This window comes from Dermacentor silvarum, chromosome 11 (genome assembly GCF_013339745.2).
Source record: "Dermacentor silvarum isolate Dsil-2018 chromosome 11, BIME_Dsil_1.4, whole genome shotgun sequence".
NCBI classification, from domain to species: domain Eukaryota; kingdom Metazoa; phylum Arthropoda; class Arachnida; order Ixodida; family Ixodidae; genus Dermacentor; species Dermacentor silvarum.
In genome coordinates, this window is record NC_051164.1 from 22434494 (window position 1) to 22461417 (window position 26924).

At 46.4% G+C, this 26924-nt stretch overlaps 1 protein-coding gene across 1 annotated transcript; it reads left to right on the forward strand.

Moving 5' to 3' along the window:
- Positions 1 to 9498: 9498 nt before the first annotated feature.
- Positions 9499 to 22874, forward strand: LOC119432460 (solute carrier organic anion transporter family member 4A1-like). Its single transcript, XM_049658244.1, has 5 exons — positions 9499 to 9689; positions 11857 to 11998; positions 21131 to 21312; positions 22497 to 22561; positions 22864 to 22874. Exons 1-5 carry the CDS (start codon positions 9499 to 9501, stop codon positions 22872 to 22874), a joined length of 591 nt encoding a protein of 196 aa, XP_049514201.1.
- Positions 22875 to 26924: the final 4050 nt, after the last annotated feature.

The window sequence follows — 26924 nt, forward strand, 5'->3', positions numbered from 1 at the left end:
GGTTGCTCTCATGGTCGTTAACTTGATCGGCTCCCCGCACTCTGCTTCGCAAACATTGCTTCCCAAAGGGCGTTTTTGCTTCCCAAAAATCTGCCGGCTTTTTTTTTTTTAGTAGCAAGAATTCATTACAGTTGCCTTTGATATTATGACATTTACACAGTTCTGCTTTGATCATTGAAATACTTAGTTCTTTTCATCGGTATAATTAAAATTTTCCATACCGCTAAACACCTGCTCGTTATATACGCGTTACTACAAAGCATAGCGAAAACGAGCTGCAAGAGGTTCTGCAAACTGCACTTAATTTTTTACCTGAGTGAATGCCGTGCCAAATTTGCACCGTAGACAATAAGGACCTGCTACCCCGTCCTGCAGAACGCTCGTCGTTGTGATCGGTGGCGGTGCGCACAACGCTTTTAACTGACACGCATCAGACAAAAGGAGGGCTTTTCCACGCCGTTCCAAAGCGGAGTTTTAAAACTGACCTTGGTTCTAGTAACGTTGGAACGGCATCTGCTGAAAGGCACGCACGCATATGCTCTCTTAGGTGATAACCGGAAAACCGGCAACTGGCGTGCCGGTAGCGCGTCGGACTATTAGCCGGCACCGGGAGGAAAACTTGGCCGGCGTAATACCGGACAGCGGCAACCCTAGTTACAACGCCAGCGTCATTAGTAACGCCGTCAGTGGGTTGAAAGTATCATGCGTTCGTACGCAAGCCTACGACAAGTGCTAGAGTTTATAGAGCCACCCCCCCCCCCCCTATGCAATTCGATTGCGTACGAGACGAGACCGACGGGTAAGCGTATATGCGTTTGTCAGTGCCCACTAGAGCACTGCACGGGCCGATTTTTCTCAGCCCGGGCCCGGCCCGGGCCCGTTTTTACGTTGAGCTGCCCGCCCGAGCCCGATCAAAACTTTTATGGCGACACCCGGGCTCGGCCCGGGCCCGGAAATAATCTACGTTACCCGCCAGGCCCGGCCCGGCCCGCCACCCCTTTACCTTAGGCCCGAGCCCGGCCCGAACCCGGCCCGAGATCGAAAAATAGATGTTTTTCAGAGTTGAGACGCCCGAAAATAACTCGCTGCACGTTACATGCACACCACCAGAAAGCCCGAGCCCGGCCCGGACCCGGGTCAAAAAGCACACGCCGTGCCTGAGCCCGGCCCGGGCCCGTGAAAAAAATCACAGCATATCCACGAAGTGAATGATGATGAGTGGGCGAAGCACCGGGGGATCATTCGGGTAAACCACAGCTACGGACAAGAGATAAAGAGAGCTCGCGTCGGGAACGAAAGACTCAAGGTAGTTTTATCAGCTGTATAAACTTGGACATGCAGCAGCACCAGCAACGCGCAGAACTGTTGTCGACGCCGTCGGTGTTTTGCCCGCATTCGCACCGAACGCGCGCAAAGTGGAACCGGAACCGGAAGTGGAACCGGAACGCCATCTTGTGAACACTTCCTAGAACTACAGGTGGCTACATACTACTACTACTACTACTACTACTACTACTACAGAGGAGGGCACGAGCCACACCCTAAGGAGCTTCGCCCCTAAAAACTGCTCTACCCGGCCCAGCCCGGCCCACGGGCCGGGCCGGGCCCGGGCTTTCGGGTAAGCCCGAGCCCGTGCAGTGCTCTAGTGCCCACTGCTCTCCGTTTTGCTCAGACCAGTGCGTACACACAGCAGCTCAGCAGGAACGCCAGTGCGCCTATAGTGTGCACGCTCTCATGCCAGCAGAGCGAGCCAGTTGAACGGAATGGCCTGGTCCGTCCACTTCGCCTCGTCGTTTTTGCGGCCGAACGCATTCCGCGTCCTTAAAGCCCTAAGCCTCTGAGTGCAGGCTACGCTTGCTCCTCAGATAGCGGGATGACATGACCGCCGCAGCGCCGATGGTGTGAATGTGCTTTGAGCGTCGGTATATTTGCTATCTCAATGAGATGTGACAAAATATGGGACCACCTTTCAGAACACCAACTTCACCTTGTTCGAAGCTCTGCGTAGTATCGGTGGCTTGGTTTGCCAGTGGCGCCGCAGTTATGCGTTGAAGAGCTGAAATATATGACAGGTGAAACAGATTCCAAATGAAATAGGTTCTTATCTTTTGTGCGATGACGCGCCTAACGCCAACAAAATCACCGCCCCATCCACTCCGTGAAGATGGTCGAACCGCGAAGCTGTGTTAGTTACACGAAGTTTTACGAGTGTTACATGTGCATGTGCTGCAATTGCGTCAACACAAGTAAACACAAATCTACAACAGGAACTTATATTATACTGAAACGAAGTGAGGCGACAACAGGCAGCGACTTACGACCAGTTCTGTGGTCGAAACCTGCCGAGCTGCCGCCAGAATCATCGGCTGCAGTCACGGACACCGCCCGCTTTCGTCGCGAACGCGGGGAAACGCGGACGGCGTCGGCAGCAGCTCTGCGCCTTGCGCGTTATCCGAAAGGGCGAGCCGCACAGAAACACCTTCTCTTGTCGCCTCTCTTTCTCGCGCCCAGTGTGGCCTCTCATTGGTCGCCTACTCCCCCTCCCCCACGCGCGCCCCCTCATTGGTAGCTTCTTCCACCAACACACCTCTCTTCCTATGCTGGTCACTGTGACCTGCCCTTCCCCGGCGCGGCTCCCATCCTCTCCGGGTCACGTGACCTACGTGACGCCGGACAGACGGCGAAGGATCGACTAAGCTTCGCTGTTAAAAGTAAACTTTCGCCGCCAGCATTAGACAGCGTATCTTAAAAGTTACAGCAGTAAGTGGCGCTGGATGGAGTAACCCACGACCGAAGGATAGCTGCTATGGGAGCCAAGTTCTAAAAGTGGCTCCCACCTCTGGCAGTTGCCTTTAGCCCACAGGAATAGCCCAAGTGCTCTATTAAACATAATAACAACTGCTCACCTAACGCAAGCATAAGGCTCAGTGTGCAAAACGCAAGGGATGATATTTAATCCGGCACGTCATCCCATAATTTAAGCATTTTAATCCAGCGAGACGCAGACAAGGCACAGCAGAATAAAGTCTGCATGATCCACGAAGTTTTTTGCCATTTAGTAGTTTTTGAGGTCTTCTTTTGGTTCAGTGAGCAAAACTAGGACTCACTTTTATAATAAACATTTGCCACTTTGACAGTATATCTATCTATCTATCTATCTATCTATCTATCTATCTATCTATCTATCTATCTATCTATCTATCTATCTATCTATCTATCTATCTATCTATCTATCTATCTACCTATCTATCTATCTATCTATCTATCTATCTATCTATCTATCTATCTATCTATCTATCTATCTATCTATCTATCTATCTATCTATCTATCTATCTATCTATCTATTGTAAAAGTACTGAAAGTTGAGCGAGTTGGTAGCGATATTTTCCTTGCCAGGGTGGATAGAAACATTCAAAATGGCTTACTAGGTATAGTTAAAAAGGCTTTCCGATTCGTCGATGATTATTTAGTTATATATGATAAAGCAGAACGTGGCTTCAGTGTTATTAACGCTTTAAAGGTGTTTCGAGAATGTGGATTAGGCCTCAAATTTACCCACGAGGTCGCAGAACACATTGAATTGCAATTTCTCTACCTATATATAACACTGCAACTACAATCTGAACACACTTGCTGGGTGTATAACCCTAGATCATTAAAACCAATTCTTCACTACAGCTCAGGCCATTCAAAAATTGTGAAAAGTGCCTTAGGGCCTCTTTGTTCAAATCATGCTTTCACACAATGAACCTGGTATTTTCACGTCAAATTACACCAGTCATGGCACAAACCGACGCATCCACTGCTGCACCCACCACGGCTGGGTGCAGCAGCCGTGGTGGGTGCAGCAGTGGATGCGTCGGTGACCTACGACATGCCTTACTGACCATCTTAAGGAAACACCAAATTTGCTTTGACGCGTGTTCGGACGGCTTGGGTCAAACAACCGTGGCCGCTCATCGCATCGAAACAGAAGGATCCCGTGTCATTCGTCGCCGCCCTTGCCGTGCATCCTCTGCTGACCGCAAGGTTATAGAAGACCAAGTCAAGCACTTGCTCGCGCGGAACGTTATAAGGCCTTCAGCAAGACCTTGGTCGTCTCCTATTGTCCTATAGTTAAAAAAAGCTGGCAAATCCCACGCCCTGTGGGAATATCTTATGCGAAGCATTGTGCAAGGAGCATACAAAATTAACGAAACGACTTTTTCATGACCTACATTACACGCATGTCATGACAATCCCGTCATGAGTCCTCAGGAGTCTCTTTAGCTACACCTAGGAGACCTTAAGGCGAAAGGCTTAGCCGTGCTCATGACTATGACTTCAACCATTGACTTTTAGCCTTTTCCTTCACTTAGTACAACATCCGAGCCCATTCCATTGTTTTGTGAGCGTTAATCTTTTTTCGCTGAGTCATTGTCATGTTTGCTTAGTCATGCTCATGACCATCACTTCTACCACCATCGTTTGGTGCTTCTATCACTTAAAACCCACGTCCGAAGCTATTTCCGTGTTTTTTGAGTGTTAATCTTTTTTTTTTTGCTGTGTCATTGTCATTTTTTATTGGTCAGGGTCATCACTATGGCTTCTACCACTATCCTTTAGTTTTTACTTCATTTAATACCCACGTCTGAACCCATTTCAGTGGTTTCTGAGCGTTAATATTTTCTTCGCTGAGTCATTGCCATTTTTGCTGCGTCATGACATGACTTCTACCACCATCCTTTAGTGTTTCCTTCACTTAGTAACCTCGTCCGAAGCCATTTCAGTTGTTTTTGAGTGTTATCTTTTTTGCTGAGCCATTTTCATTTTTACTTAGTCAATGTCATCACTATGGCTTCTACCACGATCCTTTAGTGTTTGCTTCACTTAACACCCACGTCAGAACCCATTTCAGTGGTTTCTGAGTGTTAATCGTTTTTGGTGAGTCATTGTCATTTTTGCTGAGTCATGCTTATGACTATGACTTCTACTAGTATCCTTTAGTGTTTACTTCACTTAGTATCCACGTCCGAAGCCATTTCAGTGGTTTTTGAGTGTTCATGTTTTTTCTATGGGTCATTGTCATTTTAGGCGGCTGTTTTATGATCTACATGACACGCATATCATGACATTTATGTCATGGCCTATCACTTATGTTCGTCATAGACTGTTGTCATAGTATGCCGATTTTGGTACCTGCCAAGTTAACGAAACGACTATGAGAGCACGAAGACGTAGGCAGTTGTTTCATGACCTACATGACACACAAGTCATGATATTCATGTGATGACCTATCATTTATGTTCGTCATACACTCTTGTCATAGTGTGCCAATTTTAGTAAATACCAAGTGAACGATACGACCATGAGAGCCCCAAGACGTAGGTGGCTAGATAGATAGGTAGATACTGTCAAAGTAGCAAATGTTCGCCAAGCTGTGCGTCGCATTTAAAAGGACGGTTCGGTACGCTTTTGCGTCGATTATAGGGCACTAAACAAAATTACCCGTAAGGCTGTATATCCTATGGCCTGTATTAACGATGCTTTGGATACCTTACAAGATGCCGAATACGGTTGGAGCCTCGACATGCATTCTGGATATTGGCAGATCTCGATGCATGAGCCCGACAAAGAGAAGACGGCGTTTGCAACATCTGATGGCCTTTTCGAATTCAATGTAATGCCTTTTGGTCTGTGCAAAGCGCCAGCGACATTTGAACGAATGATTGATACCGTACTGCGCGGCCTCAAATAGAAAACCTGCCTGTGTTACCTGGACGAAATTGTCATATTTTCGTCCAGCTTTTCCCAGCCCCCTAGAACGTTTAGACGACGTTCTTACATGTCCAGCCAAGGCCGGTCTCCAGCTCAATACTAAGAAGTGTCGATTTGCGAGCCGCACCATCAAAGTGTTAGGTCACGTGGTCAGCAAGCACGGCATTGAGCCAGATCTCGACAAGTTCGCTACTGTACACCATTTCCCAAAACCAACGACACCTGAAGACCTTCGCAGCTTTCTCAGATTAGCGTCGTACTTCCGCTGTTTTGTCCATGGCTTCGCGACTATCGCAGTTCCTCGTCATAAACTTCTGACCACGACCATACCCTTTACCTGGACGGATGAATGTGAAGCCGCATTTCAGACCTTCAAACGATGGCTCACGTCAGGACCAGTGCTTCGTCACTTTAATCCCACAGCCTCTACTATTCTACACACTGACGCAAGTGCCCATGGAATCGGCGCTGTCCTGCTGCAGCGGAACCACACCTCTGTAGAGCAAGTCGTGGCCTACGCGAGCCTTACTCTTTCTCCTGCTGAGCGAAACTATACTGTCACTGAACAAGAATGCCTTGCCATTATATGGTCCGTACAAAAGTTTCGCCCGTATCTATATGGCCGCCAATTCACCATTGTGACTGATCATCGTGCCCTGTGTTGGTTGTCCTCCCTGACAAGCTGCAACGATTATGTCAAGCGGTGTCCATAAAGATTGAGCAAACTAACAAGACTAAGTGTGTCTCCGCCTTAAAAGAAAATTCCAAGCTTGTAAAATGCAAAGTTGGTGTAGTGTACATGTTGCCATCGACTTGCGTTAATGTTTACATAAGCCAGGCGGCCGGACGGTGTGTTAATACTCGTCTAAAAGCGCATCAAAATTCACTCAACGAAAATAACCACTTAGACGTAGCCAACCATTGCAAAAGCTGTCATTGTAAACTTGTCGATTCTGATACGATAATTGTGTTTACTCATAGAAACAAAATACCACGCGAAATAACCGAGGCCTTTCATAGCAAAAAGCGTGCTAATATGTGCGTAAGTGAGCCATCTATAGCCCTAACTGACACGGAATTCGCGTTTTTGAGTACCACCTGATTTTGTCAAGATAGGTAGAAGCTCTGTGCTCACTTTAGTCACCCTGGATATATACAGGGTGTTTCAGCAAACACTTTGTGCAAATGATATATGCATACATTGCGCACAAACAGAGACGAACACGCATGTAGTAAAGGAGTGCGTTGTAGCGCGCACCTTCTGGAAGCTGGTTGGAAGATTATTTGGAATATCCATCGTGCGGGCACCACGGCGGCGAGATCGGTTTGCGAGTCTCGTCTACTACAGCGTTAGCTACGTTTTGTGGTGCTTCCGCAACATTTCAGAACGATCCCGGCAGCCAAATAGAGCAATGTACCCCAGAGTGCGCAAACTAAGGTTGATAATATGGGGTCATCTTGAAGAACAGCTCTTCAAGCTCGGTGAAGCCGAGTTTCTTCGCCGCTGGTCTACGCAGTACCTAACCGTGTCTCGAGGCAAAGTTTTGCTACAGCCAGAATAATGCCCAAACTTTGTTTGCCTGAGTAGAAACTGTACCTGTCTGTGCTTCGGATGTCATTCATGAATCCGAGGATGACATTTATGATTTTGCATGTACACTGTCGTAGTGTTTGTGATGTGTGGCAAAGTTAATGTCAAGCAGACGCAATTTACTGTTTTGTTTGCTCATCTGTTCTGTTTATATGAAGTACGATGTATTGCATGTGTGGTACGTTATATTGCATTGTATACGTTCATACAACAGTTGTACGCGTGCCTACGGGTAAATAAATTTCCTTGTCAGCTATTTCCTAACGTCATTGCTTGCCTATGGTAAGATGGCGACGGTGCGGCTTCACTTTTGAGACGGCAGCTCCCCTCCAGCATTTTTTTAAACCTCCTTGGTAGGTACCAAATATAGATAGCATGGTGTGAGAAGAATGTATCACGAACATAAATTATAGGTCATGACATGAATATCATGACATGTGTGTCATGTAGGTCACGGAACAGACGCCTTCGTCTTGGTGCTGTTCATGACATGCGTGTCATCCAGGTCATGAAACAGCCACCTGCGTTTTGCTGCTCTCATGGTCGTTAACTTGGTCGGCTCCAAGCATTCTGCTTCGCATAACATCGATTCCCCCAGGGCGTGGGATCTTCCGGCTTTTTTAGGCGTGCCCCCTCGTTTGACGACAATTCGCAACTTCTCGGCCACCGCAGAAAGCAAATGGTTTGGGTACGTTTTGTAAAGGGAGAAAGGAGACGTATAAAAAAAGAAAACGACGCTGCACTGACAAATAAATCTTTCTTGAAGATGTTCGCAAAAAAAAAGAGAAATAAGAAAAGTTGATTGCTTTTTATTGTTCTTCTGAATACCGTTTTCTTTTTCTGAACTGATGAATACACGATCTTGTTGCGTACATGTTTCCCTCATGTTTCACGTGCATCTATAGTGGTAAATGTTACGCTGTTGCAAGTTTCATATTTCCTTGTCCTTTGTTTGGTCGCATCATCAAGTTCGCTATAGTAGGCTCTTAACAAGAAGTGTAATTTTAAACTCTGCAAAATATTGACTATATTTTCTAATAATACCTTCAGGCGCTGGGTGCACAATTGCTCAGGACAAGATGACGCATCAAAATCAAATGCACTGAAGAAAATACCTACATTTAAAACATGTTTGAGATGCATGTGTGGGACCTTTGCTGTAGGTCGAAATAGTATGGCCAGTGTTTTTGTGAAAAGCGCTGAACGGTAGACGTGAAGATGTTTGCTCATGGTGGCAGTACGTTCTCGTGTAGCTGGTTCACTCCTTCAATTGTTTTTGACAGTGTTTTACATCAGCATCAGGAATATTCTTCAAGTGGCTAGATGGGTGCTTGCCAGGTTTGATGGACTTCTATTAATTGACGTTCTCATATGTGACATTTTGTAGAAAGTTCAAACCCCGGAGGGAACACTTTTTAATGTTTACAAAATGTGCTGAAAGATAAAAATTATTAATTTTTTCTGTCGCAGTACGCTTTCAGTGGCTGGGAAGGTGGGCGAAACTTCTAAAACTGAGATTCAATGAACCGGATTGTTTTGCTTCTGAAGGGAATAGAGTATACAAAAAAATCACCAGCCTTTCCCCTGTCGAGAAAATGGGGGTAAGCGAAGCTTATCGTGTGTGTATCTGACCTTCATGGTGATTTTCCTTCTTTCTTTTTCTCTCTCACTCTCTTTCTCTCTCTCTCTATTTTTCTTTCTCTCTCTGTCTTTCTTTCTCTTTCGATGTTTTTTCTTTCGCTATTTCTTTCTTTCTCTCCCTCTCTCTTTTTTTCTATATCTTCCTTTCTGTCTGTAGTTCTCTCAACCTTCGTGGAGATTTTCTTTCTTTCTCTGTCTCTCTCTCTCTATATTTCTTTCTCGCTCTCTTTATTTCTTTCTCTTTATCTTTCATTCTCTCTTCCTCTCCTTCTTTTTTGTCCCTGGTATGTGCCATTGAGCTTGGACCCTATCTGCACTATCGCCAGGATAGGCCCACTTTTCAGCGTGACACCACTACCACCACAACCACCATCACCGCGGAAACTTGTGAGCCTATAAAGAAAAATGAATGTGAATGGAAGAGGACACTTATTGTACGGCGTTTTCGAAAGCACGGGTACAAACGATGAGCGCAGTCGACGAAGGCGCTGTCACGGCGTTTGCAGGCATGATCGGGGCTCCGAGCGCCTGTCTGGGATGCTTTCTGGGTGGCTACGTGGTCTCCAAGCTGAACCTGAGCTGCCACAACATCATACGCATGTGCATTGCCGTCTCGGTGTTCAACTGGTTCGTCTTCTACGCGCTGCTCATCTCCTGCCCGGACATGCGATTCGAGGGCATCGACATGGCGAACAAGATGTGAGTGCGCCGTATCCCCCCGCGAGCACTGCGCGAGGCAGGGGCCCCGATACTCGTGGGCATATTCCTGTGGCAACGAAGGGAAAGTTACGGAGGCGGAGCACACTCATGACAGCGGTCCTGAAATCAGTCTTGCAGTTTCATTCTACGATCCTAACTAGGACCGTTGGTATCATTCGCGTTTGTCTAAAAGAAGTGCTGACGGGATATGCTGGGCTTTGCATTTTATATCTCCACTGAAGGTCACGGACATCCAAATGTCGGAAACGTGCTGGCAAAACTCGGGTATACGCAAAAAATGCTTTCTGAGGATGAGTTCCGGTTACGTTTCCTAGGATGTGTATGTGTTGTGACGTCATGGCGTAGAAGGTGGTCACGTGGGAACCGAGCATCGCGACATCTTCGCACTCTCTCCGGCTCGGTCGGTCGTCCGCTGTGTTGCCACGTGTGCCATGCAATGAATCAGCAGGAGCGAGTGCTTAAACGTCGCCGTGGCTTGTTCTCACGTGATCACCTTCTACGTGATGACGTCACAATACGTACGCCTTATGGGTAACGAAACCGGAACCTATTCGTAGAAAAGGATTTATAATAAATTATTTAGGGCGCTTTGAGGCTTGTCAGTATTTTTCGAGGTTTGGAGGTCCAGGGCCTTCATTTACAGTAAACGATATAAATTCGAAAATATCGTGGTTGTATTTCTTTTCGCTAGGAAAACATTAAACGCTAATATCTTCACTGAACCAATATGAAACGTTTTGCACTCACAGACACAGAAATTTGGGGTACAGTACACGTAAAGCGCTTTCTGTGTCCGTGTCCGTAAGCGCAAAACATTTCGCAATGCTTAACCAGTTCGTCCGAATTGCCATTCAGATCGCGCCAATTTCGCTTTTGAAGAAAATTGAGATACACCACTGTGCGTTAAATTTGAACTCGTTTTTTTTTGTTTTCGTTTTGCTTTCCCGCGTTTCGGCAAATCCGAAACTGTGGAAGTAGCAAGATACGCTGAATCAGCATCGGCGCCGAGGCACCGAAACACAAAGCGCTGTGTGGAATCGCCTGACTATTTGGCGCATTGACGCATGCGCAGGAGTTCCGCCTCTGTTCCTGCAGATTTCCCTCGATTGCATAGAGTTTCCTTAGAATAATTACTGGAGGGAACTCCGGCGCAAGTTTCTACGGGATCTCCAAGCGTGGCGGTTCTGTCAGCGTAATAGTGATGACTAGTGGATATATTTGCCTAAACTTCGTTCTTCTGGCTTCAAACGGTATTGTCATTTGGCGAACTGGACAATTCGCAGTGATAACGCACGGAACACAGTGTCTCATTAACTTGTGCGTTGAGGAAAACAGTTCAAAATTTGGGCCCATAAAGGCAGATAACGCAAAGTAAAAAAAAGTCCCAAGAACGTCTGAAGCCACAATCACAAAGGTATGCCTAATCCACGCAATAACCATCTTTCCCACAGTTGTATCCGGTAATTTATGTAGGAAACTATCTGATTGATTTCTACAGAAGATTGTTATCGAGTACAGATCGCTTCGCCATTTTACAAGCAGACGCCCTTGTAATCTTGTGGTGTTCTCCACAGATATGTAGCGGGCGATAAAGGCAATGGCGTGCCACAATAACACGGCAAAACATAATCGCGTCGTTTCTTGAACAGTTTTCCTTTGCAGCTAATCACAAGTATACACATTCATTTTGCGGCATGGGAAGTTATAAATGTCTGTGATTGAGGCATGACACGCATTCCTTTTATTTAGAAACATAGAAAGGGTGTCTCATATGTCGAGGACCTTGACAACATGCCTTTCTTTTTCTGCATAGCAGGCTTACGGGGCACGGGATCAAAATTTTCTTGGGGCCGCAGGCTCACTACTGCCAAGCCGGATGCGAAATTGCCAATGAGCTTCCAACAAAAGTTACTATACAAAACTCGAAGAAGGTTAGACAGATTCATAGTAATTAAAAAAAACATGACAGCTGAACAAATCACTGCGAGAGTTTCATCTAGTAATTTTTTCAAGGAGACTTTGTGCTCTATATATAGCCTTCGAGACATGTTAGCGCGTGTCGCCGGATCTCAGAGGCCGTGGTCTACATCGAGCGTTGCGCGAGCACGCCGTCACGCTGCCGCCGCCCTCCTCCTCTTCGCCGCAGTGTACTCACGCCCAAGTGCAGCAGCGACTGCATGTGTCCGCTCAGCTTCAATCCCATCTGCGGTCGAGACTCGAAGATGTACCTGTCCCCGTGCCTTGCTGGCTGCCGCAACGAGTCCCCGTTCGTCGAGGCATCGACCACGGTCAGTACTCAGCTACACGAGTGCGCGCCGTCAGGGAACCGGCCCGGGGTGGGAACATTACGTACTGCCATTTTCGAAACAACGAAGCAGAGGTTGGCGAAGAGTTTCGTGCAAAAGTTATCCAGATGGAAAGCTCGTGCCAGTGCTCTAGGGGTGCTACCAGGAAGCTGGTCGGACAGAATGGAAATGACCAGTAGCACCCAGATCTGCTGCACTTTTAAAAGATTTATCTGTGTACGGTAGCTTTTCTTGAAAAAGTGCACGTATTGAAAATTACTTTCATCCACAAAGGGGGTGCCGCATCAAATTTGCCTAACTTTCGAGCAATCTCGATTCCTCCGGTAATATAAAAGGGTCTAAAAAGCTTTTGTATATATGAAATAACAAGATCTTTGCGAATTAATCTGTCTGATACAATTTTCAGTTTGTAATCTGACAGCAAATGTCACCATAAATAGCATTGATGAAGCAAAAGGGCATTATAAGTAACGCATTTGAAGCACAATAATTAGTTATTGGTATATAAGGGGACTTTTGAAAAGCATCTCATCCACGGAATTCCTATCAAGAAAACTACAACATTATGGAATTAGAAGAGTAGACTGGCTTTACTAAGATCCTGCCTGAAACATCGAAAACAGGTAGTTGTTAAAAACAGCGCATTGTTCGAACTAGCATTCCTCTAATTTGGTTTATCAGAAGGATGCATTTCGGTGTCTCTACTATTTCTTCAGTGGAATAATATACAAGGTGTTTTAGCGAATACTTTCAAAAATTTCTAAAGATTGCTTGTGGCAGAGTTTCCGTTACCTTCTGAACAAAACGTTGTTCTATGCATTGAAACATAAAAGTAACTGGAACGCCAATGCATTTTTCCGCAAAGTTCGGGAATTAATATCTCGAAGCTGGTGTCATCCTGAGAATTCATTCCAAGTGGACCTGCCTTGCGTACTCTATGGCTAAAATTGGTGAATTGAAATATGAGCCGTAAGATAATTAGTTAAAAGCCTAATTAATGAATTTGAACTAGTTAGGCGATTATGCATTTCAATTTTTTTGTGCAAGTAGTGTTCGCCTCTTTGATTAGACCAGCTCATCAACTAGAATTGTGCTATCTGCCACAGAAAACCTTTAAAAAGTTTTTGAAAGTGTATTGTTTGCCCTCATTGAAGCAAATATTATAGCTTACGCCAACGATTTAACCATGCTGATTTCAAGTAAAAGGGAACCTGAATAACATATTAAATGCAATTATTTTCTCTAATATTTCCGGCAACAGGCAATATAGCCAAATTCATATTTAAAATAAAGCTAGTGCAAACTTATTTACACCGAAAGCACTATATGTCTGTCTAACTTTCATTTCAAGTTGGACAACAGTAAAATGAAGATTGTACAGGTTGAAAAGTACTTGGGTGCAGTTTCTATTGAATCCTTAAGTTTGAATGTAGCATGTCGATTGTGTAAGATTAAGAATAAAGATAACATGCGGTATGGTAAATCGCCATAGACAGGTACTATAGTTCTTGAACAAGCAATGATTCTGATGTGCAATTATTATATAATTATACATTATATATACCAATTATTTCGGACTCTTACTATGTAGGGCCAAACAACAAAACAAAATGAGCTAAAAATTATTGTTGCTCACGAATGAGCGATGCACCTAATAGCGAACTCGGCGATTGTACTCGCACATTCACCCATACTTCATTGCTTTTGATATTCTCAAAGTGATCGTGCTGGATCATTACAAGTTCTTGATCATGTACAGTCGCGAGCAAAAGTTTGGAGACCACGGCTTTAGCAAAAAATTTAAATTTATTCTAGCGCAGTTCCACGACCTGGAATTGGTTTAATAAATTGTAATGGTCAAGTACGCGCACGCAGGTGTGCGCTCTTGATTTCAGCCTGAATGCCCAGGCTGAAAAAGAAATTGTCGCGGCATCTTTGGACCTTGGTCACCAAACATTTGCTCGGGACTGTACAAAATCGCAGTTATAGGTAATAATGACATTCTGTTTCCTTGTTCAAACTAAACCGTCCCATGCATGCTTGCGATATGCGGCATCCTGTTCAATGACGTTAACTTTTTTGCCGTACCGCATATTGCCATCAGTCGTGACTGTGCGGTTTACTGAGGTATGCCCCAATATTCTTAATGAAAATAGTGTCTTTGTTCAACATATTTCTAAAGCGACACTGATTAACCAGCTTTACTTATTTTAGAATGTTTACTAATTAATACTGCGTCCAGTTTTACTAACCGATGTTATAATTGTTCTGCCGTTATTTATACGATTGCTTTTACTATTAGTCTACTGAAGTAAGTTTGTTACCGTAGAAGTATCCACGTGAAACAATTGTCATTTGTTTTTACTGTGCCTTTCTTTTGACCGAAAAAAAGCAAGTCTGTTTCACCAAAGAACAATCATTGTCTTCAAGCAATTATCTGTTCTGCGGTCCTGTAATTTGTGTTACAATTTACCTGTGCGAAGGACATGTGACCCACTGGCGCAGGGTGGTTCCCAAGCTGCAACAAAGCACTTTTTTGCTCAACGTCAGCCCTATTGGAACTGTGCACCTTAAAAGGAAATTAATTCTGTATCTTTACCTGCCCATAGATTTGTGAAAGTTCGTTCGTTGGCTTCAAGTGACTTTGTGACTTTTAAAACCAAAACTTTCTTTGCGAACCCTCTGGGACTTTCCTGACCGTGGCTGGGTCCTGCTGTCTTGCCGAGTGGCTCGTTCATAGGACAGCACTATCATCATTACGATCCTCCAGGTGTCCTGTTTGGTGGCCATGTTTTCACACAAATGTATGTCATCAAGAGCACAATTATTTCAATAAAGCACCCTTTTTGTCTGCTCTTCCAGGTTTTAGAGTTTGGCGCATTTGCCAGGTCGGTCTTTCGTCCAGCAAAGTGCAGTTTACTGTTGCACCGTCTCCAGAATCGGCCTGCTCTAGTCTTTGCGCCTACCTTGGGTACGGTGTCATAAGCAAACGGGGCCAATGCCGGAGACGGAGGGCAAGCATATTCTCGTTTTTAGAATTTTCCTTTAAACGAGTACACCCAAGTAGCACAAAAGTTTTAAAGTTAATATTTTTATGTGGCCCTTTCGCCCGCTTTTGCGGTTGGTATACTTGGCGCTTCCAATTTCACCGCCGATACAAAGGCCGCGTGCTCATAAGCAGCCGATTTGTGGGTCGCGTTCGTCGCCAACATATTATTATATTCATCATATTATTAAAACGTCATTTGATGCGATGTTAATTATCACAAACCTACGACTTCTAGGTATGGCACTTGCAAAGGTAAAAGAAAAATTTAACGAAATTTCATTAAAGGGACTGACAACTTGACAGAATGTGTTGTGAGACGTTGATGGGAATGAAATGATTGTAATTTATAGTGACAGAATCCAGGACACAGTTGGCAATTTAAGTAGGAATTATAATTTTAAATTTGCTGAGAAAGTCTGAAAAATCCGTAAGTGGCGTGGCCTGGCGGTGAAGTCTTGATACTAGTAAGGGAGATTACTGTAAGTCGACTGTTATTAAGTACAGCATACTTGTTGCTTAAAATTTCAGTTCGTATATTATTAGGCTTTCGCGCTATGTTCTTTGTGTGTTACGAATTAAAAGAAAAAACAGTGCAGGCTAACGAGCAACGCTACCATAGGGGTAACGAGTGGAGCGTGTTTGGACTCAGGGTAGCGTTTAGGCCGGTGATCCTTACATCCAGAAGGGATGAGTAGTTCCGGGGTAGGAGCGACAGAAAGAGGATTTATTCTACGTAGTCACAGTGGCTGCAGATATGAAAGTTCACTTCATGAGGGAGCACTCTGAATGTCTCAGCTCACTACATGTCCGAGCACCTATCAGAACACGTCAGGACACAAGAGGACCCCAAATGAGTACGCTCATAAAGAAGTCGTCTTCCCTACGTAACCAGACTAGGGAATCTGATCACTGTGTCTCGGGCAGTCACAATCGTCGGCCGTTCACAATATCCCGCCCATGGCGTCGCACCGTTCCGCTGGCCTACTCCCCTAAAGTTGCAACCTCACCTTCGCATTCGCCGCAACTGCGTGGCCACCTGAGAAACCGAGATCGTCGCCGTTCCCACGGTAGTAATTCCACGAAAATGGCCCATCGCATCAATCAGTGGCGTCTCGGTGATGGTCAGCTTGTCAAGGTGGGTGTCGGGTACTGTCGCCGTCTGGACAGAGCTGATGAAAGGAGCTGCCTCGGGGGCGACACCCAAAGAATGCGCTTTGCTGTCTTGAAACGTAACAAGCGGCAGAGCTGTTCAATGCATCGCGGCGCACATCAGGGCTATTGTACAAGCGCGACTTTGCGTGTTAGTACCCCGAGGTCTGTGGTCTTTGTGAGATACAAATGCCATCGACGAATTGTGCCGTGAAATGGCTACCAGCACTGCACTAATAGCACTTCTGGCACATGCTTCCACTTAGCTTCGCTTGGCTAAGAAAGAAAAATACCTGGCGCATGCATCCAGCAAAAACATAGCCTTCGAGGTCAGTCTGTGTTTCTGGGAGGGAGCCGTCGCTGGGGCGTAGATTCGGGTACCACCTATTATTGTGAAAATAGTTCAACGCTTCATAAAACATAAATTTCAGGAACATCGGCTTGATAAACAAAATATTACTTTCTTACAGCTAGAGCCACACTTCTCGTTTGCTTCCCACCAATTCCAGCATGTTTCTTGAGCACGACTACATTTTTAATGAAGACCAGAAAATTCTGATAAAAAAAATGTTCCACGGCGCCTTCAGCGTTATTACTGCATGATCGGACATTCAGAACAGTAAGCTTTTCGTTGGGATAAAAAAAAAAAACGGCTACCATAAAGATTGGTTCCTTTTAAACAATTAAGGGGGGGATTTAAAGTGGACAGCTGGGCTAGTCGGAACAAGGACTGATCTGGAGGTTGTGAACTCAGGCAACGGGCGACAGTGTGAAGGTGCAACTTGTCTCCCTGTAAACACGTGGCTTTTAGGGAGCCTTACATGTAGTATCCTCGCTTCGTAACATCGTTGCGCGTCGGGCCTCTCAGCATTTTCTGACGCGCTGTCACGCGAAAACTTTCGAGCGTCTGAAGGTTTACATTCTGGGGTGAAGCGCTCAGGAAGGACAGCCCTTCACTCCTCCCGTCGCCCTCTCCCTAGTAGCTGCTGCAGGAGAGCGCTCCAGTAGTCCTACAGATGCAATTGCGCAATTGTTCCGTTCTCTGCGAAATGACGCTGTGAAACCAGCCAAGGGTGCCTAAACATCCTCACTGCAAGAAATATACGCCTCCAAGCGCATCATTACTTTAACAAAGCAACTAGTTTTACAGAAGCATTCGGCTGTTCGCATAAGTTCACAATCGTCGTCGATGGTTTCTGCACCTTTCTTTTATACACGCGTTGTGGTGGGAGAAAGCATTACAAAATGTCACTGCTTGCGTTTTCACTGTCCCAGGTGGGCCTAGGTGGCTGCCTAAGGACAGAAAAACACACGAGCAAATATTTGCAACAGGGTGACGCATGTGTGTGGCGCAGCCAAAGCCCGGAGACGGCTCAGCACATTGTAATAGAATGCCACGACATTGACACGCATACTTGTTGAAATTACCACGTTGAAATGTTAAATTAATGCTCAGCGCATGAGGCGCCTGCGTGTGTCGGAACATTCTGTAACATTCTCGCCGATTCTATTTGTTGTCTATGCTGTAGCCGAACCTTTCGCAATGAGATTGCATGTGCGACGCGAATAGTGTTGCACATTCTGAAAGGAACGCGCGCACCTGCGCTTTCGCTGCATGAAATCTTGACCGAGTCATGCTTAAATAGCCGATGCGCTTGAGCCTCACATCAGTTTATCGATGATCGAGGCCCGTGCTCGTCACTACCGCTCTACCCGAGTGTAACCTGTTTTGAGCGCACAGGTTCGTCCAATAAAGAGTCAGTTTCGTGGGTCACGTTTCTTCATATTGTGTTCTTCACCGTCACTATACAGCGTGGCATCTGGGGAGAGATGCTGCATTTTGTACCGGACACCCATGCAAGTAGTGAAAACAAAGCTCAGCGACACTGTCCAGCAAGCTAGCCGCAAGCTACGACGACTGCCGCCAGAATACGGATTTCTCTCTGAGAAGACCAGGAACATGGCCCAGTCAACAGCCAGAATGGCAGCCGTGTGTAGCCTGCCGCGGTCATGTTGCAGCAACCCAAGGAGCCACCGACCTTCCGCGGATCATCGTTTGAAGACCCAGAAAGCTTGCTGTACAGACCAACTAAAGCATCGCTAGGTTTAACAACTGGAACTGCAAAACAAGCTACAGCATGTCTATTTCTCATTAGAACATGGCGCCAGGACTTGTTTCGAGAATCGAGAGTTAACCCTACCAACATGGAGCCTGTCTCGCAGCGGCTTCCAACAAACATTCACGAGCATCGTGCGCAAAAAGTTGGCTGAAGCTCTCCTTGAAACCCGTGTACAGCTACCGAATGAGAACATCGCAGTCATCACGGAACAGATTAACCGTCTTTTCTGTCACGCCGACCCGCACGAACTTTATTCTCTGAGGAGAATAAAGTTCGTCTCCCCATGCGGTGGCGCGAAGCAACAGTTCTTCGCCGGATTCGTTCGCAACCCACCCAAGACCGTCGCAGAATATCAAAGGGAAGCCATGGGCATCGAGAAGACGCTGGAAATGCGCATTCGGCGGTATAACCACCAAGTTCTTTCGCCGAAGTGCGAAATCTAGGTACTAGCCTCCGACGAGCACCGAGAGACCATCAGAACGGTTACGCGAATAATTACGCAGGCTGTTCCCTTCGACGCAGCCTCAAGTATCCTGAGTTGCTGACATTATTTGAGGGGAGATCCAGCAGTCTCTTGGAGTCGCTGAATCGCCGCAGCTCCAGCCGGAAGCGGTGACCTACGCTACCGTCGTCCACTGTCAGCTTCCCCTCTCTGCGATCGCAACAGGGCACCGTATACCGCCGCAATTCAGTCGCCGCTGCCGCCTCCAGCCCACCCCCACGTCAGCGCGCGCAACTCCCCGAGAAACACAGTACGGCCACGGCCGATGGATAAAAAAAAGGTTTCTTTTATCCAGCGGCCGTGGTACGGCGAACCAATAGGAATGCGTCGCATTACAACTTAATGCGCTCGAACGCTCAGCTAAAGCCCCTACCCCTACCGAGTTTCGACACATGAAAGAGAAGCTATAGAGCAACAATTCGATTAAATGCTGTGCGACGAAATAATCCAGCTGTCGAAAAATCCGTGCGTGTCTCCTGTTGTCTTGGTGAAGAAGAAGGACGGAGCTCTGTGCCCTTGCACTGATTATGGCTGCCTCAACAAAGTCACGAAGACGCATGTATACCCCCTGCCACGGATGGACGATGCATTGTACCCACTCTGCGACGCAAACTATATTTTGACAATGGATCTCAAAACTGGCTACTGACAAATCGAAGTCAACGAGAGGAACCGAGAAAGGACTGCCTTTATCACGCCAGACAGCCTCTTTTAATTCAAGGTCATGCCATTCTGCCTTCGCTCGGCACCAGCAACATTCCAGCGTGTGAGGGATACGGGGCTGGTAGGAATAAAGTGGAAGACGTGTCTTGTCTACTTGGATGACGTCGTTGTCTTTTCCGCAAATTTCGACGGTCACCTGAGCCGATTTGAAATTGCACTAGACTCAATCAAACTCATTGGGACTCACCCTGAACCCAGAAAAATGCCGCTTCACGGGCGAAGAGCTTCTGTTGCTGGGCCACGTCATCAGCAAGTCCGCTGTTTGTCTTGACCCGCAGACGACAGCTGCAATAGTGAAGTTCCCCCAGCTCATCGACAAGAAAGCATTGCGCAGATTACGTAGCCTCTGTGCCTAGTCTATCTATGTTTGTATCTAACCACGTTCCCGCCTACCTGGGTCATTGCGTAGTCCGTGATCGAAGCTGTGCTGAGGTAACAGGGTTCGAGACCAACCATCGGACCAAATGGAGTCACTGAGCATGTGGCAATGTGTACGCACGTGCCGCTCTTGAACGAACTTCTTTCACGCCGACATGGATCAATGTAAGATGCAGGTCGAGATGCAGACAGCGGTAGGTACCTCGAACAGCGGTAGGTACCGCTGTTCGAAGGAACTCTTTGACACCGACTTGGAGCACTTGGTATCTGCCACTCGGTCTGTGCTGGTCTTAAATGAACTTCTTTCATGCCAGCTTGGGTAACTGAATATGTGCTATTGGAAATTTGCCGCTCTACAGCGACGGAAAATATCCCTTACATTTATCCCATGCTGAGCGGAATCGAACCCCGTCACAAGGTTTTCTGAAAGATAAAAGCCCGGCGTATTAGCAGGCTGCTCCACAACTGCGTGGGTATGTGCCGCTTTTGAACGAACGCCGTTCACGCTAACACTTTTGCGAGCTGCGCCATGAATTCACTAGGTGTGTGTCGCTCTTCAATGAATGTCTCGTGCCACTGAGTGTGCGGAAAGCGAGGGAACAATCCTCGGCGTTCTTTGCAGGCACCGGCGCGGCACGCTTCTGGTCTCAGAGGCCACGCGCGGACTTCTCGGCAGTGTCACTAGATGGCGCCGCGTATCAAGAAAGAAGCGCGAGAGTGGAGCCCCGGTTGCCGCATAACGCGTTTCCCAGCGTTCGCACTCACCGACGCGGCACGTATTTCGGAGGCCACGCAAAGGCTTCTCGGCGGCGGCGCTAGACGGCGCCGAGCGTTCCTAGGCAAGCGCGAAAGAGAAGTGCCGCTGCAGTACACGCCTCATGCATAATTCGTTTCGAGAGCGGTAATACGTTGTGCCTCTATATTGATGTAGTGCCAACACATTACCGTCTACAATCATCGTATCGTGAGCTTCTTTCTGCCAAAACTAATTTATTAATTGATGGATACATTCATATATATATATATATATATATATATATATATATATATGATATATATATATTTCACATACCTCGAAAGGAAGGTATTGTGTGCACAATAATACCTCATTCGTGCAGGCTAAATCCCATTGTTCCAGAGGCGGCACATTTCTCAAACTCTTAGCCTAAATCGACTCTGACGCTTGCCTGCAGCTCTACACTGATTGCGACTGCATCAGCATAGCTAACGACAACCAAACCGAATTCGTGGTGGAGGCCGAAAGGGTGCGGTGTTCTCAGGAATGCGCCGCCTACGGCTTCTACATGGTGGCGACATTCTTTTGCATGTTCGGCACCTTCTACATCAGCGCGCCGGGCATCAGCATCACCATCAGGTGGGCTTCCCTACACCTAATGTCATTAGACGCTCTAGGTGGTTGCTAAAATTTTGAAACGCGTTTCCCGCGTGAACGTTGTCTCGTGCGGGTCCGAGGTGGTTTACAAACTAAAACACTGTGGTTAGGGCGTGTAGCGTACCGGCCCCTTTGGTCAGACCGGAAGGCGCCTAAATGGCAGGTTGAGAGGGCGCCACGCGTAAGGAGAGCCAACAGCAGAGCAAGATCATGCATAGCTAATTACTGTCGAAGATGCCATTCAGCATACCACTTTTTTTTTTTAGAATACACGCGTCCTAAATCAGCTTAACTAAGTACAGAACGAATTCCCCAATTTGAAGCATTTTGCATCGAGAACTGCGGGAGCACAGACACCTGAATTAGTTGATGAATCTTTATACTTAAAAACCGGGCTAAAGTTAACAGACGAGGATAAAGGAAGACAGGCTGCTTGCCGTTTTGTCTCGAATCTACTTAATGAAATTACCCCGTTCTTCTCGGCATTTTCGATGAAGTAGGACAGGACAGATTTCAGTCATGGACTCCGCGTTGGCCGAGTAGACTGGAGGACCTTCAATAGCCGACGATAAAGGAATGACTTTGGAAATCGCTTGCGCGCTTTCTTTCAGTTTTAGGGCATAATCAGTCGGGAGGCTCTGTTACTGTAGCGTTTTTTGTAAAGTCGTCTAAATCCGCATTTTATCGGTATAATCGTATAGTTGGCGCTGGAGAAAATGTGAAAGTAAGCACCGAAGGCCGCCGTCAATGGGGGCAACATGTTGACCACCACATTCCGTAAATAACCTGCTTGATATATTTACCGGTAAATAAAGACGACAGCAGCCAAATAAACATGTCATGCAGTAAATAGCAACTGTACGCTTAGCTCACGTACTTATGCAGCGCAAATAACATGTTCTCGGCTCCGTTACGCCGAAACAGGAACAATGAATGCATTGCCTGCGTTGAATTTGTGCCTGCGTTGAATATGTGCAGCCTACGATAGAACTTTTCATTGCTTTCTTAGCCAACGCGCTGCTCAGCGTAAAAGCAGATAAAAGTGACCCAAGACTAAATCTGAGGAGTTAATTAGCGAGTTTGACCTAACTAGACATTCGGCCCGCCTTTAGACGTTCAGTGCTGTTGCAAAGTCTCGTGTTCTACACGCCAATTTTTATATGCAGGTGCGTCTCGGCAAAGCAGAAGTCTTTCGCCTTAGGAGTACAGTGGGCCTTTATACGTCTCCTGGGTACGTCATTGCGTAGTGCGCTATGATAGAGAGTGCAAGCGGCCATCCTTGACGCCATTATTGTGGTTTCCCGCACACCACTTACCGCCTACCCACACACACAAACGCACCCGGGATCGTAGAAACGATGCAAATCCAACGCACTGGTTGGTATCTAGGTGAAGCGGGTAACTAAATGCTATAAACGTCATACCGTGTTGGTGAAGCAGCGCTGTGACCAGGACAAGGAGGAGAGGCACAAGAATACACGACACTCACTGCACTCGCAACTATAGCGAGTGTCGTGTGCTTGTGTCTCTCAGCCTTGTCCTAGCCAGCGCTCTGCTTCACCAACATGGCATCATGATTAACCACCTACTCGCCCAACTTTCCACATTACAAAATGCTATAAAACTAAATGCAATCCGTACAAGTGTCTTCGTTGTGATCCTATACGAATCCTGTAATGTCCCGCAATGTTTCTGTGCTAGAGAGTTCACAAGCTATGTCGAAACGCAAGCAGCCGTTCATGCAAATACGCACGGCGAGACGCCGACGCAGCGAAGCATGCCATGAGGACGAAAGCGATATTGGTTTGTTGTCGAAGGAGGAGTGGTGCGGAGACGCTTAGGCCTAAAGAAGTGCGACGCGAAAGGACAGGTTGTATATATATTCGCTTGATTTAGTGCTTCATGTCTGGCCTAATGGAAACTGGCTTGCGCGCACGTGCTCTCGTAAGTGTTACACGACGTGACGTATGTGCCTGTTGTCTCAAAGAGCTACTTCGCTTTGGCCCGGGAGAAGCATAAGTGCGCATTGGGTATCTCATCGTGTCACTGTGCATTATGCTTGGTCCCTCCCGCTTGGATTACGCAGTGGCCTGAAGTATTGTTAACTAAACAAATACGTGATTTTATGGTTATCAAGCAGTGGCAGGGACTTTTGGCATTGTAGTCGACTGCTGAATTTTTGTAGGTGATGTCAAGTTAGTAAATAAGGGGGGAAAAAAATCCGCCGCGCCGCCAACCCATCACTAGTATTATTTTAGGACAAGCTTGATGATATCTTTTACCATGAAGTATTAGCGAAACCATCATTGTTTTGTTTAACTCCCTCAGCAATTTGGCCATAATTGACGCCTTTCTTACTGTTTTAGTTTTATTAGTTATTACAGTTAGCACGAGTTAAGTCGTAGGCTCGGTTTGAGCGGTGAAATATATTTTATGCGTAAGTGTCAAATGACCCATTGAGCGAAATGCTGCTGCACTAACGTGAAACCCGGGGAGGTGCGAAGCATGCATTGATGCACCGCTAATGGACTCGTACTGCCTTAAGCAATGGCTCATAACCCCGTAAACGCGGTATCCCCATTACGACGACAGAAGAGAAGTTAAATTCTACGCTGGAATGATGAGCGGCAACGCAGCCAGCTGTGGAAGACGCCGACGACGACGAACGCGGGAGCAGTGGCACGAGCGCGTGTCGAGCGCGAGCACGAGCCGCTTGCTTACCGTGACTACGACGACGACGACAGGAGACGCCGACTGCCCGCGAGCATAAGGCGCTTCGCACCTAAAACAAATGTGACCTAATGGTTAGAGCATCGAGCTGTTGGGCTGGAAGACCAAGGTTCAACCTGATCGTCGGGCGCGTAACTGCATAATATTTATTTCCTGTGAATAGTTATTCAGCAAGCCGGCATTAGCAGCAGTAACCACGGTCGGGAATGCCCGGGATAGTTCGCAAAGGAAGGTTTGCACATGCCTATATATAGGGCATAGTTACGAATCATAGACAGTCTCGCATAATCAATGGGTGGCCGCTCGTTGCGATCTGTACCGTTTCCCAATCACCTTAGCTGGACTTCAAGTGCAGAAAAGGTTAGCCCGGTTAACGTCCCTGGACTTAATCACGAGAAAGTCGGTATATAATAGGTATCTAGCTTGAAAATAAAGTTTAAAATTGTGCCATTTTTCTTTGTTAAACAACCGTAGGTTTTTTAAATCGTTATGAGAGTCTTGTGCAATTTTACGACCATGCGTGAAATATTGTTTACAAGCACGATGTCTATGGGTATTTTTTTAAATGAAATGCATGAACGGAGGTTCATTAAATACAGTGGCTAACAGCTTTTGTTTTGATACATTGGCATTTGCCCAACTGTTATTTAATGCTCGTTATTAGTGCTCTTTGAAACTTTCAAATTTTATTGCTTTTTTATTTCAAAGTACCTCTAAAGGCCCTCAGAAAGGGTACTACATAGGGGTTGGGGCTAATACAATACCTGAGCATTACAGCCATTAGTAGACATATTGTAGTGAAATCGTAACACTATTGTAAACAATGTGGATTAATCAATAATTAAAATGTAAGAAAATGTTTACGAAGTAACGCGTACAACAAGCATAACACAAAATAAGTAAAGAAAAGATACATGTGCACTGAATTCCAGTTGCAATACACTGAAAGTTAGTACAGAGCATATGTTATCAAGATCCATACAACGGAAAAATCAGAAGAATAACCAAACATTAATTATCGCTAAAGAGGATCAAAATGAATTTCGGTGAATACAAATGGTGAAAAAAAAGGAAATTCACCGACGATTACGATACTCCCTAATGCGAAATTTGCGGCGCGGCACGTTGCAAACGGAGCGAAGTGTGGCGCTAATCGGGAGATCGTGAGAGGCGGCGCGTGGGTGACGTGTGGGGGCGATTCATAGCCGCCGACGCAGACAGACCTCCGCTCATGCAGCGCTTTGTTTCTATATGCAGGACGCGCGCTACTCTGGCGCCACCTCGTAGACAACGTGGCTGCAAATCCCGTCTGGCGCGGCGCAACGCTATTCTTCTAACGGTTTTACCATACCCTCCTCCTGCGCTTTCCTCCTCGCGCTCCCTTAACTATCGCTGTTTTTCATCTCCCGCTGCGCTCCTCGTTCGCTTTCATCATGCGCTCTGTTCGTGCGCTCGGTTACGAGGGACCACGCCGACTCTCGCGGCAGGGACGGGCGCCTAAGAGCTACGCTTTAAACCGTAAATGTCATTCCGCATGCGCAGTGCGCAGTAGCTCCTGGAGCTCGGTTAGCGATGTGCAACGGCAGATTATTTCAATCTGCTGTATCCAATCCGCATATTTAATTTCTTAGCTCCCAAAAAACGTTTGCGGAAAGAAATATATTTAAACCACACTCGATAGTACTTGGTTGCGTATTCCGAACGTCACACCGCAATCAACAGGGGCCGTGTCAGGCTAAACGCAATAGCCTATCAGAAGATGCTCGAATCAGAGGACGCCCCATGCGCATGCGCTTAGCCTCGCTACTTTTGCAGGTGATTTCGTGATTTGGCGCTGACCGACTTGCCTTTTGATGTTATGAGTATAAAAACGTACGCAACACGAATCGTAGTTATATATGTTCTACGCATGCGCAGCATTGATAAGCAACTGTGTTGCGTATGTAACGCGGCTGCGTACAGTAAACTAAATCTGTGTATAACGCCGACATGGTTATGCTGCACGTGTGCACATGACGTCAAAAATTGGCTTTTGTTCAGTGATTGGCTCAGTGGCCAACCGGTGCAGCTTCAAGTGGGAGCACCGAAGTAAACCTGCGTGTCTTGGGCGTTATTAAAGCATCTGAAATCTGGGCATAGCTCATTTTCTATTGACCTGACTATCTTAAAAGAAAGTACATCTAAATACACGTTGTTAAGAAATATGACCCTTATTCCTACACCTTTAAATAATTTTATTCGAAATTCAGAACTTGGCACTTCCACACTTGTTAAGCAAATTAATAGGCAACCAGGCCGAGATTTTGTAGCGATGCCTTCCGCTCGATTATATGCCACTCTTATTATTCAGCGTTCACGGCCGGCTGATCGCTGTGATAATGGGGGCGGGACGTTGCTCTGACCACTGACAAAGCGCGAAAAGTGCGAAAAGGAATATCGTCGGAGAAGGAATCTTACACAATCGCGGCCCGGTGCTATTCTGTAAGTGTACATCTAGTTCTGTAAGTGTAAGGGATATTCTGTAATTGCCCACCTAGTGGACATGTCCATTTCAGAGTAATCAGTTGGGGTTGTTGGTTGAACATCGTAGATGGCTACAGCACGGAACCAACGAAGATGAAGACAGGAGAGGCACACAAAGACCAGCGCTGTCTCTCTTTCTTTGTGTGCCTCTCCTGTCTTCGTCTTCGTCGGTTCCGCGCTGTAGCCTTCAATGATGTCCATTTCGTCTGCTACTGAAGTTCTGATTGACTGGGCTGGGATACACGTCAGAAGGAGACAGGCGCTGCCAGCCAATCAGCACTTCAGCAGCAAATGAAATGGACATGCCCACATGGTGGACACTCACAGAATACCCCCCAGGA